The sequence below is a fragment of the Pseudochaenichthys georgianus genome, chromosome 17, assembly GCF_902827115.2.
Source record: "Pseudochaenichthys georgianus chromosome 17, fPseGeo1.2, whole genome shotgun sequence".
NCBI classification, from domain to species: Eukaryota; Metazoa; Chordata; class Actinopteri; order Perciformes; family Channichthyidae; genus Pseudochaenichthys; species Pseudochaenichthys georgianus.
Window position 1 is genome coordinate 25,435,877 of NC_047519.1, and position 13,339 is coordinate 25,449,215.

Sequence of the window (13,339 nt, forward strand, 5' to 3'; positions counted from 1 at the left end):
ACTGTCTGCTGCTTTTATTTAGACTATCCATATACCCGCTAACGCTGGTGCTGATAGACAGTCAAAAGGGCTTCTACGAGGCCAAGGCCCACCAGTGAAGGTGTGGCCTCTCCAGAATCCAATTTCAGCCTTTTGTTCATTCTGTAAGTGTTGATCGGCCGTGATAGGTCTTCTTTTTATGAATCCTGTCTGTCTGTGCATCCAGGCGTGCAATGAGTTCACCACCCATGTGATGAACTTGCTGAGGGAGCAGTCTCGCACACGACCCATCTCGCCCAAAGAGATTGAGCGCATGGTCAGCATCATCCACCGCAAGTTCAACTCCATCCAGATGCAGCTGAAACAGAGCACCTGCGAGGCCGTCATGATCCTGCGCTCACGCTTCCTCGACGCCAGGTCTGTGTGTGTCTGTGGGCAAAAACATGTTTTAGTAGCCATACATTGTGCTCCAATATTATTCTTTATTTTAAATATAGGTTGATGTGTTTTTGTTGCCACTGGTTATATTGTGTGATTCCCTGGATTTCTCCTCTTTTTTTTTTTCCTGAATGTGTTTAACCATTTTTTTTTTTGTTCCTTTTTGTTTCAGAATTGTTCAAATAAACTGAACTATCCTGATTTAAATAATGAATCAATCTAGTGGTTTATCTTTTATAACTTTCTGCTCTGTCTGTTTCCTTTCTGCCAGACGAAAGAGGAGGAACTTCAACAAACAGGCGACAGAGATCCTAAATGAGTACTTTTACTCCCACCTCAGTAACCCTTATCCCAGCGAGGAGGCCAAAGAAGAGCTGGCCAAGAAATGCAGCATCACAATGTCACAGGTAACCAATCGTACAAAATAAACATTATTATTGCTACTCAATCGAGGCCTTGCAGGATTTAAGATTCTATGGTCAATAAGTACAACTCAAATCTAAATGAACTATTAGCTGGGTGATACAAGACATGTAATTGTATCAATATTTTTGCATTATATTAACATTTATGGTCATATATTTTATATTATTTTAGAAGAAAGGAATATGATCTAAATCTTAATCTCTTTAAAAAAGAAAAATGTGTATGTTGGTGATTTGGTTTGCATTTGGAAGGAGCTAGCCTTACCAAACCAACGTTAATCCGCTACGTGTATTGTGCTAACTGGTACAAGAAGCATAATTCAGGCTTAGCTATTGAGTATTAATATTCAACACTGCAAGTAAAATGTTACTGAATGTATGCCCTCGGATTCCACATTTGGTAATGTTTAAATCCAAATTCAGTGAAAACATAAATATATGTAAAGGTTTGTTACATCCCTCAGCATATTCCTTCTTGGTGTGTTATCTCATGTGGGATGGGCTGTTATGGTGCTGAAAGTATTACAGTAAGAATTAGTTGCTGATTGATTTCTTAGAGCTCATAGTAAACACACAAATGATATTGTGTAGGCGATTGAATGGAACAAAATCTATTGTCATCTGTGTTTTTAAAAAATACATGTTTTTTAAGGATTTAATTGAAAGATACAAAATGTATTTTTCTAATTATTAAAAACATGTACGTTTAATATTGAGAGCACTGCTAAATGCGCTGGATAAAATGTATATCTATATGTAATGTCTGTTCATATTATTATTTGTATGGCGGTGTATTTAATTGAGAAATGTCCAGTCAGAAGGGTTCCACGTAATCTTGGTCATAGAATTCAAAACAGTTTCCAAATGATTTTTTTTTTCTAGCCCAGTGGTTCTAAATTAGATTTAATTTATTCAATGATTTAAAAGAAACAAAATACCACTGGAGTGCAGTCATTGTACATGTTAGAAATCATTGAGAATAGAAACACATTAAAGCCTGAGTGCTTATTTCCCTTGTGGTCATCTTGATGTGTGCATGGATATCAGCTTAAATTCATTACGACTCAGCAGTTGTGTTTTGTCATTGTTTTTTTACAGGTATCAAACTGGTTTGGGAACAAAAGAATCCGGTACAAGAAAAACATCGGCAAGTTCCAAGAGGAGGCCAACATGTACGCAGCGAGGACCGCCGTCAGTGCAACCAGTGTGTCTGCTCAAGGCAGCCAGGCTAACTCCCCATCCACCCCCAATTCAGCAGGTGAGCCCCTACAGACCACTGAGTTAGAATACAAATAAACTCTATAGTTAGAAGAATAGGAAAATATTAGCAGATAGATGAACAAGAGCACTATAAAGTTCTTATTCTTTGCACCTGATCCCCAACTCAAGATCTCTGGTGTTTTTTCTTTCCAACAGAAGGACTCTCTCCTTCTTTACTAACACAGTAATATAATGAGGCTTTCTCGCTCTTCCATCTTTTTCCTCCTTTCCTTTGCCGTCTGTCTCTCTCACTCATGTTCTCCGTCTCTCCCTCCCTCTCTCTCTCTCCGTCTCTGTTATTGACCTCTTGGTCTTGTGGACGTTAATTTGTCCTGCCTCTTGTCCGGTTGACCCTGTGCATGCCATTAAGCTGCTCAGAGGGCAAGCGGAGTCTTTTGTCATATAGAGACTTCGCAACTGTATTGGATTAGGACCGGGTGTTGAAATCAAGTTACGCGATGGTCTCTTTACATCTGGGGAGCTGGGGTCCATTAAAGGACGAAGACGATTCTTTGGGTCTTCCTGCGGATCAATTATGACTTCCTTAATGAAACACTAGCAGCACGGACATTTAACAACAATACAATCCATAAGGCTTGTTTTAACTGGACTTAAACCGTTTTATGATGATTTTCTGTCTCATGGATCTTGCTGGTTGATTTTTCCTTGTAGATTAAGCTTCAGTGATATTCTGTAGCATGTTAGTAGAGAAAGCCTTTCTCATGATGCTGGCAGCCCCCACCAACTAACCCACTCAATGCACTTTTGCTTAAGCATGATCATTTTAACTCCCTTTTCTCTTACTCTTTTCTTCCTTTGTCTCTCTCTTCTCTTTCCTTTGTCCTACCCTCTTGCTCTTTTCCCTCTTCTCTGCCTCTGTGTATTCTCAGGTTCTGCTGGCTCTTTTAACATGTCAAATTCCGGAGACTTGTTCATGAGTGTGCAGTCCCTCAATGGGGACTCGTACCAAGGGGGGCAGGTTGGGGCCAACATACAATCCCAGGTAGGCGCCTCTCCAAGCTTACACCCTTTTCCACCAAAAATATGTAGGTTTTTAAACATAAGAAACCCTGCTAGAAAACAGTAAATGTACTCCTTTTCTATTTCTAGTAGATGAGTAGGAATTTCTTTTTTTTGCCGTGTCAAGTCTTTAAAACACCGGAAAGAGGGTAGATTATAAATGGTGGTTAATATTTTTATTATTATTTTTATATTTGTCACTTATTCAGTCTCTCCTGAACCATAGTTGCTGAATCTTGTGGAAAGACTAACAAAAACGTTTTTGATGAGATGTTTGTTTGAATGAAGTGTGTGTGTTATAATGGTAACATTACTGTTGTTGTCCAAGGACTCTGGTGGCTTTAAGGAGAGGATATTAATTGTATTTTTTGTACTTAATATACTTACACAATTACTTATAATAATTGCCCAAATCCCTGTTGATTGTATTAATTGCTATACAAATAACTATAACGTGTCTCATAGCATGGCACTAGAAAAAGGGAGACAAAAATGAGATCCTCCACCTGGGTGTAATGTATCTATCACTGCCGATCGGCGCTGGAGCCGATAAATATCTGTGACTACTGCAGAATCATTTATCGCTGGAATGAATGCCGAATGTGACCTTTCATACTGAAAACAAATGGCAGGTGTGAGTGGGGGTTTTTTGTCCAGTGGGAAAAAGGGGCTTCAGTGACTGAAAGTCCGGTCTGGAGTGCAGATGCCAACAGTAACTTGACCTACACAGTGCAACAAAGGTTACACTTAGCCTGAAGCTCTACATTAACGTAGAAGTCATTGTCAACCCACAATTGAGTAGACGACTGCAGACAGTTTTGGAAACGGTGCAACACTCATCAAGACCTGACAAGAGTTCACATAGCCACTGGTGCACTGCAGTGCCCTGACCTTGCCCCAGTGGACAGTGATGACCAGCACAATGTTTCTCAACGTTACAATTCTCACCATAAATTAAGGAATCACCACCCGTGGTAATATTCTCATTTGGTTTCGGTGCTTTTGGCATCATTTCCCTATCCCTCCATCCCCCCTTTTCTATTCAGATCAGCTCTCCAAATGCTTTAGGTCGTTAATGAATATGCAAAAGGAATGAGCCTCATAAGAGGTAAAGAGGTCTTCAGGGTTAGCCTTTTAATTATTAAAACTCATGTTCCTTTAAAAGGGTTATTGTCTGAACATGTAAGAATGGCCTCGCTCTCAGGGTTTCACAATTAAAAGAAAGCCAAGACAAAAGATGAAGTACAACTTCCACTTGATTGGCTTGTTGCGTTTTTTTGTTGGGAAATCCCTGAGGCAGGGGTGTTTTCGTGCATAACCTGAAGGGCTACAGTGGTGAATCTGCAAAGGACATGGAAATGAAAGATCTGACCTCAGTTGCACCACATTTGTATTGGCAGCAACAATGGGTTAACATGTTTTAATGAGTAGATTCATGAGATCATTTATTTTATTTCAATAGATCATTTAACAGGGTCACACAGACTGTTGGGCCAGAGTTAGAGGTACAGGTAATTTGCATCTGCAGTCCCTTCGCAGGTAGATATTAAAAAACAATTCATACAATTAAAAGCAATACACTACATTTAGAAATATACACATATATCACACAATACACAACCACACAAAAAAACGATGGAGTCTGCTTGTGTGCCATTGAAAACAAGCCTCTATGTCTGCTTACACAGTGAACAATATTGTGAGTAGTGTGCAGCTACACGTAGAAGAATGACTCACAGTTACATTTGTAATGTCTGATTTTGATGTGTTATTAAAACACAAATACAAATAAATGAATAATTCGTTACTCATTGTCATTTTTCTTGTTTTTTTGTCCATTTGCAACGTCTGTTATCCAGCTTGTAATAGCAGCCAAATCATTCAGATTCGTTGTTTGTAACCTTTTCCTGTTTATTGTACCCTTTCACTATCAGACTGACCTTTCCTTGTGCATGGCTGTCTTTGTTATCCAGAGCTTTTGTCTGACCAGGCCTTTTGTCTGTGTCCCTGCCGTTCCAGGTGGATACCCTTCGCCATGTTATCAGCCAGACCGGAGGATACAGTGACAGCCTCGCTGCCAGCCAGATGTACAGTCCACAGGGCATCAACGTAAGACCTGTAAACAATCTCCTTCTGTCCTCCTCTACATTTCCTCTGCTGTCTCACTTTGAAATGAATCCAAGATGTGTATAATCAAAATGTATTGCGATACAATTGCTGATTGCCTGTTAAAAAAATGTAGTGAATTACCTAATCCAAGGATTTAGTAACATAGTTGCTTTTTGTTACTTTTGGATTACTTAATAACAAATATGCAAACAAAGACAAGATAACAGAAAAAACTATCAGAAACCTTTTTTGAAAACTTGCAAGTAGCAAGAGAAAAAGTAGTAGTTAAAGGAGAAGAGCTATTCTTCTTCTATCGTTGTTTTTACATGCCTTATGAGAAGACTGGTAGGCAAACTATAGAGGGGGATTATATTTGACAAAGCATTGCTTTAAGTACACTAGTCAGACTTCATTTTGATAATGATTTAGGCACGTGCACACGCTGGAAGCCAGAACGTGCCCATTATTGTGATGTTGCTCACTTTTACTTCTTTACATCTTCCCTTTAAAGAATCAAAAATGTACTAAAGGTTACATCCTTTTTTTCCCTTATTTCTGAAACAGTGTATAGCTTTTTTTGTAATCCTAATTATATAATGCAGTTCCATATCCTTTGTTCCTTCCCATGCCGGTGTATAATATTGGGTAATTCTGCGTGTGCGTTGAGGTGCCACTTAGCAGAGTTCGGGCTGTGGTCCAGCCGGTTGCCCCCCCTGCTCCAGTCGTGCCCTCAGTGGCAGGAAATGAGGCAGCTACCAGGCTGAGGAGCTGGACACGCTCCTGGTCTGTCGCAGGATATTAGCGTTAGCGAGACACCTGCAGTCGACATGAACAAGGACACAGGTGTCATCATCCCTTCCGACGCTGCTCTAACATTGGCATCATAGGGCAAATCATACCTCCCAAGATCAGCTAACAAAAAAAGTTCCAAGTTGCTCTTTCTTAAAATAATTATTTAACTAGCCTGTCTAAGGCCGGGTCGGTTTTCTCCACGTTGGGCGGGGCGGGACATGGCAACACTGGAGGCGATGTGTTCGCATGTAGATCCATAGCGACAGGCTGCGCGGGGCTGAACAGAATCAATACGACAGTCACAGGGACACGAGGAGCAGGGCTTTGGGCTAACAGTCCAAGCACATTGGTTGAATCATTCATCCACAGGAACAGCGGCACTGACAGCCAAGTCTGCAACACCCCCCGTGCTAAAATAAGAACATGTAGGCAGCAAGCCAACATACAACTGGCACAACTGGAAATAGGTGTTCAATGTAGACAAAATCCTTAAAACAAAAACATCCAATCTAGTTAGTAGGATTTTGGGCTTGGCAACAAAGACAATCCAATTGTAATACTGACTATAAATAAAAGTCTTATAAATGACTGGTCCAAGTATGAGTATTAGTACATTAGTATAAAGTCAAAGAGCTTAGCCTCCAATTCTGCAAAAAAAATAAATGTGAACTTTAAAAAGGTTTTTAAATAAATCTTACCACTGCTCTGAAGTTATTCCCAAGATACTTACAAACCCTTCTAACCATCTGGACAAAAAAATAACTTTGTGTTCCGTCATATAACATATTTTAACGTATTTTCTTGTTATCCAAACAAGGGTGGTAGTTAGAAATGTAAAGCTTGAATGATTAGTCAATTGTCAGAAATATAGTAGTAAAACTGGGACTAAATAGTTTATTAAAGAATGAATTGCCTGATTTTATTGAATATCCTATAAGAATAGCTTCAACAATGGCATATAACCTTAAGTTCAACCAATCAAAGTAGTCTATAATACAATACTATTATAATCAAGACAAATAAATAAGAAATATCCATGAGGAATTAAAATATGATGCTGTGTTATGATGTTTTTTTTTCGGATTTGCGTTAATCATTATAAAACTAATTGTGGCAGTTTATTGCGAAATATATTTAGGGCTACATCATCCAGCCCAAGTGAAAATAATAATTTATCAGTCTCACAAAAGAAAAAAAGAAAATTATATTGGTGTTGCTGAAAACAGTCTTTAATAGTTAGTTTATAATGATTCAATTCTGAACAAAAATGGCAGTGTTTCGGTAAAGCTAGTGAATTAAATGTTGTCTCTTGTATTTATTTAGCCGAGATAATATTTTTTCCTCTCAAGTTCAACCGACTGAACTCTCATGGTTCACCTCTCCTTCTTTATCCTTGACGGCAATTACACCCCTCAAATTGCTGGTGGGTGTTGCCTCGCTCAAAGACTGGAAATGTTTTTTCCCTCATTCTTTCTTTTTTTCGCCTCTTGCCTCTGAATGCCGTGATAGACAGTCTTTACGCCAAATAACAGGGTTTGGAAATAAGAGGCTGCCAAAGCATGTCCCCAGTTCCACTAATAGCGTGGAAATTGCAATTAATGTCCTTAATGGTCTTGAGTCAACCTTTTATCACGATTTGAGAAGGGCTCCACTTTAGAGAGCTATTTTTTTTTATTTCATTGTGATAATTTATTCTTTTATCAACCATCTCAGGGGTGTATTCTGAGATATATGAAAGGTCTGCATATTCTGTGTTTCATCTCTTCTGTTTATCTCACATTATGTCAGCCGTTTCCAGGAAAAATGTGGCGCTATAATATTTTTAATGAAGAGTCTCTTAAAAACAGTGTTTGTCAGTTTTTCTTCCTGACTGTAAAGTAGCAGTTGGACAGAAATCACTGCTATTGAGTAAGCTTTCATATTCAAATTTGAATTCGTATTACTTTAAGGACCAAATACACCTACTCAAAGCTACTTCTATCTGAATTTGAAGCTGTTTTCCCATACTGTGCATGAGCAGAGCGATGCAGTATATCCTGTTTCATTCATTTTAAATAAAGGATAAGGATGGGGATATTCTATACTTCTGTTATTGTCAGATCTCGTCAAAAAAGAACATAACAAATAATGTGATAGTCTGTCTCTCCATAAAGCCACAGCAAGGAGAGGATTAGCTTAGCTTAACACAAATACTGGCAACAGGTAAACAAAAATGTATACTAAGGTCTCCAAAGGTAACAAAATCCACCTACCACTACCACCAGCTTCAAAGGTTGCTACTCCTGATTTCCACATTATACATTTTTAAATCCGTACAAAAGCTGAAATGTTACATGGAGTTTTAATTACAAAGACTGGACTATTTCAAAGCTTGCTGCGCAGATTTCCTTTATTCTTGACAACCCCCCTCATGTTTATTATACGGCCTAAACAAAAAACGAAATACAATGTAGTATGCATACAACTAGTGGTAAAAAGTGCTTTCCTCAAAATATCCAACTATTCTATTAAAAAAAGGCTGTAAATATTTTATAAATATATATAGTGCATTAATACAAAAATAATAACAGCTCAGCTGGCCAATGTTGTTTTGTACTAAAAGAGAATTAAAATGAAAGGTATAGTTAATATTTTCATTAGCGGATTGATACACATTTGGTGCTTTAGTGCTCTATAGGATTCACTGCAGAAGAACAGCTTATGTGGGATGACTTAAAACAAACAACAGTCTGTTTTATTGGTCTGAAGAAATGGCGTACAGCCCAGCGTTGTGACTGACTGATATGTTTTTAATCGTTTTCTAGAAATAAGATGAATCAGGCTCTACGAAGGCAATACTGGGATCACTTCATTGTTTGTTTAGGTGTTCATGGGATTTGCTTCCAGAAAGAAAAATATAGGATAGTGCCAACCTTGTCCTTAAAGACACTTGTATGCCAAACTGGTATCAAACTGTGATACCATGAAGCTAAGTACCTCCTGTCTTATCTCCACAGACAAATGGTGGCTGGCAAGATGCTCCGACTCCTTCGTCAGTGACTTCGCCCACAGAAGGACCCGGAAGCGTTCATTCGGATACTTCCAACTGAATATATCCATCGCTCCACCTCATCTACAAAAGAAAACATGGACTGACGTTGCTATTCACAGTATTAAACAAAGGAATTCACTGCCCCACAGTTTGGAGAGGTACTGTGAAATCCTTACCAGAAAAAAGTTATATTTCCTCAGCTTATAACGTTGGACATTTGGGATACAAACAAAAGGTTTCACAATAAAAATCAAAACAATACCCCAATCAATGGAGACATTTGTACAGATTTCACATTATATTCAGAGGGCTGGAGTTACTTATCACTTGTAATGTTTTCACCCATTATGATGAAATGATATGATAAAGTAAATAAATCGAATCATTGGTTTTAACTGAAAATACTTCATTCTACCTCTCAGCCACTAAAAAAAAGTAGAAAAAATATGTCAGTGACCATTATTTGTTTTGTAAAAATGAAACTTTTGTCTTTGCAAGCAAGGGGCACATCTTCTTACTTACATTTTGTTGTCTCTCACCTATTCTATGGTACGCCATTTAGACTTAAATATTGCTCAGTTGTTTACAATGTGTGCTTGATAAAAGTATGTTCATCTTCCCCTCTGTCTCCGGAGAGTCAAAACAGAGTTCTGTCAGGAGATTTTACCTCTAAGGTAACCCTGTGAAGTATGTTATCTGTAAAACAATAAATAAATAATTGTCATCAAATCAGACAAGCTTGACATCATTCATTAAGATGTAGAATATATATCACCTTAAAAACTATATTTTTCACTCTGTTGGTTTTGGTTGTGCAGCATATTGGTAGAGTGACAGTCAAAGAAATGCAGGACTCACTGATGCAAAGAGAACAACAGGATTTTTGCTTCATGCTGGACAAGGAGAACACTTTTTTTGATTTACTTGAATTCTTTATGACATTTCCTATTGTGTTCCACCACCGCCACTACGGAAGTTTTTGACAATGCCAAAATGCAGATGTGACCAAAACAAAACCATCAAGAAAAGTGTGTCGTCATGGAGTCCGTTATAATATATATTCTCTCATCAAATAAATACAGCATTATGTCTTTTTCTTCTCATCCTAATGACTATCTTCTGTCATGTAGCTCTGGTGCTACAACCAATTGAATAACACTGTCCCTTAGAAAGAAATACGAGAAGAAATATCACTTTCTACGGAAGAGAAAGTTTGTCAAGAGCGCCTGTAACTGAGTTTGTTTTACAATACATAGCCACAATCCACTTAAACAGGGAAGTCATTATGTTAATAGTTTTACAGTGGATCCTTGCTCCTGAATCTACAGCACAGCTCCAGAAATGCTTCAGCATGGAGCCACCGATCAATGCCATGAAAAAAACATCTGGACGTACCTGAACTGCTGCTCTCCTGCTCTGATGACGATATAATAATATGTTTCTCGTTTTAATGAATGGTGTCCTCTTCTGGGCGTTTATTTACATAGAAAGCAAGTAAATATATGACTCTGCTGGTACTGCTTAAGTAACCCTAGAATTGAGACCAAAACAAAGGTAGATATTTGAATTCATGCTTGTCTCAGTACCATTATTTCAGTATCAAACATCTATGAACATTGTAAATGTTTCCCATTCAGCACTAAATAAGGGATAATTCATTATGTCAAATAATGTGTCTTCTGAGCGGTCTAACTTTGTTTATAGACACTTTTATGTTGTGTTATGGCCTATTTGTTTTTTGTATTTTGTTATTTTTTAATGGTATGCTAAATGTAGACTATTACTTTGTTTGTTTTGTTTTACTTCTCTCGTGAATTAGCTCATGAACTTTCATCATGTGTTTATGTGCTTCATTGTGCTTGACTTGCTTTGTTGGAAAGAGTTTTCGACACATTAAAAATGATATGTAATACATCAAGATTATACTTCAGCATTTTGTTTTATTGTGGAATTTACAAGAGAGCAAAGACTCTTTATTTTTCTCAGCATCACACAGAGGCATCACATGGTAATCACAGTCACTGTCAACCAAGGTTAGTGACTGCTGGTAGACATAAAGTCTTTTATGGCTCTGCGTGTTCCCTGCCTGCTATTATGGCTCCTTATCCACATATTAGTCTAACACTCTGCACAATAAACCAAACCCAATTTGTATGAAACATTGGAGCAATCAGCAATAATACAACAAACAAATATATTCAAATTCATGTTTTCTGAACATTTTATATTTTATAAGAACAAATACATGCATCTTTGAGCATTAGGAAAAGTGCTATACAAATCCCATGTATTATTATTATTATTATTATTATCAATGTATACCTATAGTGTTGAAGTTATTATGTTGACAAAATTCATGAAACCACCAAAAAGCTAACTCAAATTTAGTGGTTTGTCCCTCAATACCTTTTATTTGACTTTTCTTCACCACTCAACCCCACACCAATTTATTTTTCGTAAAGATGTAAGTCCACAAAGACAGGTATGTGTGGTTCAGAGTGTGTGCAGTGTTTAAGGAAATACCACCAAAATAAGCCTACATATTGCATTTTACAACCATGAACGGGGTTTATTGATGTGTCTATAGTTTTGTTGAATACAATGGAGGTCAATCTTGCAGAGGAATAATAAAGAAACAAACAAGCAGAGAAAAGAAAGAGCCAACATATTACATTTAGGCCATCTTACTCTGAGTTTTTGTCATCATATATCCAAAATCTAACGGTCACGGTCATGTCCTTGAGAGTGCCTCCCTTCAAATACTACAAACAATACCACTGACACTATCTGGCTGGACAGTTGCATGTCTGACAGAATTACTTTCATAGCAACTGAATATTCATAATTGGCCCAACAACAGGGGCCAGGGTATGAGGGAGCAGTTGGTTGTAAAGTCTGCGGATGGTCACAGGCCTTGACTGCTGAGCGAGTGTGAAATGCCAAAGCCAGACTGCTCTCTGCGCCTGGAGGGCAGCGAAGGAGCCGGCCTGCTCTCACCAACAGAGAGGGCATCAAAAACAATCTGACAAGACTTCATCCAAAAACATCCTCTGGCTGCGCTCAGACGCTCATCAGCATGATGATCACAACATCAAGACTTCTCCATTATCATCTCTAACATAAAAATATAATAAGATGTGCTGAGGTTTTTCTGTTCTTTTTTTTAAGGGATTTTGTCATGCAGCGTAGGTTTTACACCTCCTCATTCCCTAGGGGTGGTGACACTGTGCAGGCTGATTGAAATCTAATGTTGGTGTTGACATCTGCCTCCCCAGCTGTCATTGTACCACTGTTTATAATTACAGCTGCCGAAGAGGAGCATGGGAGGGAGGCTCAGACACCTTGTCTCCCCCCTCTCGCAGAGCCCAGCAGACTGCTCTAATGTGCAGTGACACAACAGCCGGACCCCGCTGCTGCTGCCGGACTGACTGACCACACGAGTCCCTGGGTGCTTCGTCCTAAATTCACTCATTTACACTCTGTCTCACAGACACCAATTATATTGTGCACAGAGACAGGGTGTGGCATCTGGAGCTCCTTAATTACAGACCGTCAAGTCTTTTATTTTCTCTTGTTAAGGAACATTAAATGAGTCATTGTTTGAGAATGTTCAAGAGGGTGTATGAATAAAGAAAATGAATTATTGCATCAGATTCAGATTACCAACTAAAAGATTTGATTAGAACAAAAGCAGTGTGAAAAAAGACAAGAGGGTCACTCTCCACAAGATGGCGATGATAACACAACTGTTCAAAAACACTCACCAGATGAAGGTGAAGTGAGGAAAATAAATCTCAAACCTTTAACAACAGATTAAATACCTTACATTTATCCTGAGACATCACTATTTGCAAAGGCTAAACGAAAAAAGAATACAAAATATTTATGTATTTGTATCTTTTACATTGTTGTTTGTTTTGTTATCTTTGTTATTTTTAACTGTGGCTGTATTAATGTGTGCACATCACTTTAATGTTGCGGAGCAAAATGAGGCTGATTAAGCTTGGGAATTTCACCAAGTGATCAATTAAGGTATATCTGTGTATCCATAATAATACATAATAATGTATTTGTTGAGAACATTTTGTGATATTAATCTGCAAGGTAACTATTGCTATCATATACAGTGGAGTACAGTTCATTATTATTCATTTAGTAGAGTATAAGTATAAAGCAGCATAACAAAGTATAGTACAATTACCTGAACATTGTGCGGTAGCCTACAGTAGGCTACTTGAGTAGGTCTAAATATATTAAGGTACTTTCCACTATTTTGTCTTTCAAT

At 38.0% G+C, this 13,339-nt stretch overlaps 1 protein-coding gene across 5 annotated transcripts in view; it reads left to right on the plus strand.

Moving 5' to 3' along the window:
- The window catches only part of pbx1a (pre-B-cell leukemia homeobox 1a), a 50,951-nt gene extending 39,979 nt beyond the window's left edge, over positions 1 to 10,972 (plus strand). For 3 of the 5 annotated variants that reach the window (XM_071206369.1, XM_071206370.1, XM_034105413.2), the window contains 6 exons: positions 206 to 396; positions 689 to 824; positions 1,941 to 2,100; positions 2,993 to 3,105; positions 5,142 to 5,231; positions 9,020 to 10,972. In XM_071206369.1, coding sequence (XP_071062470.1) covers positions 206 to 396; positions 689 to 824; positions 1,941 to 2,100; positions 2,993 to 3,105; positions 5,142 to 5,231; positions 9,020 to 9,112 — 783 coding nt within the window. In that variant the 3' untranslated portion in view covers positions 9,113 to 10,972. The remainder of the gene's footprint in view (positions 1 to 205; positions 397 to 688; positions 825 to 1,940; positions 2,101 to 2,992; positions 3,106 to 5,141; positions 5,232 to 9,019) is intronic. The other 2 variants (XM_034105415.2, XM_034105416.2) reach the window with 1 other exon arrangement.
- The last annotated feature ends 2,367 nt before the right edge of the window (positions 10,973 to 13,339 follow it).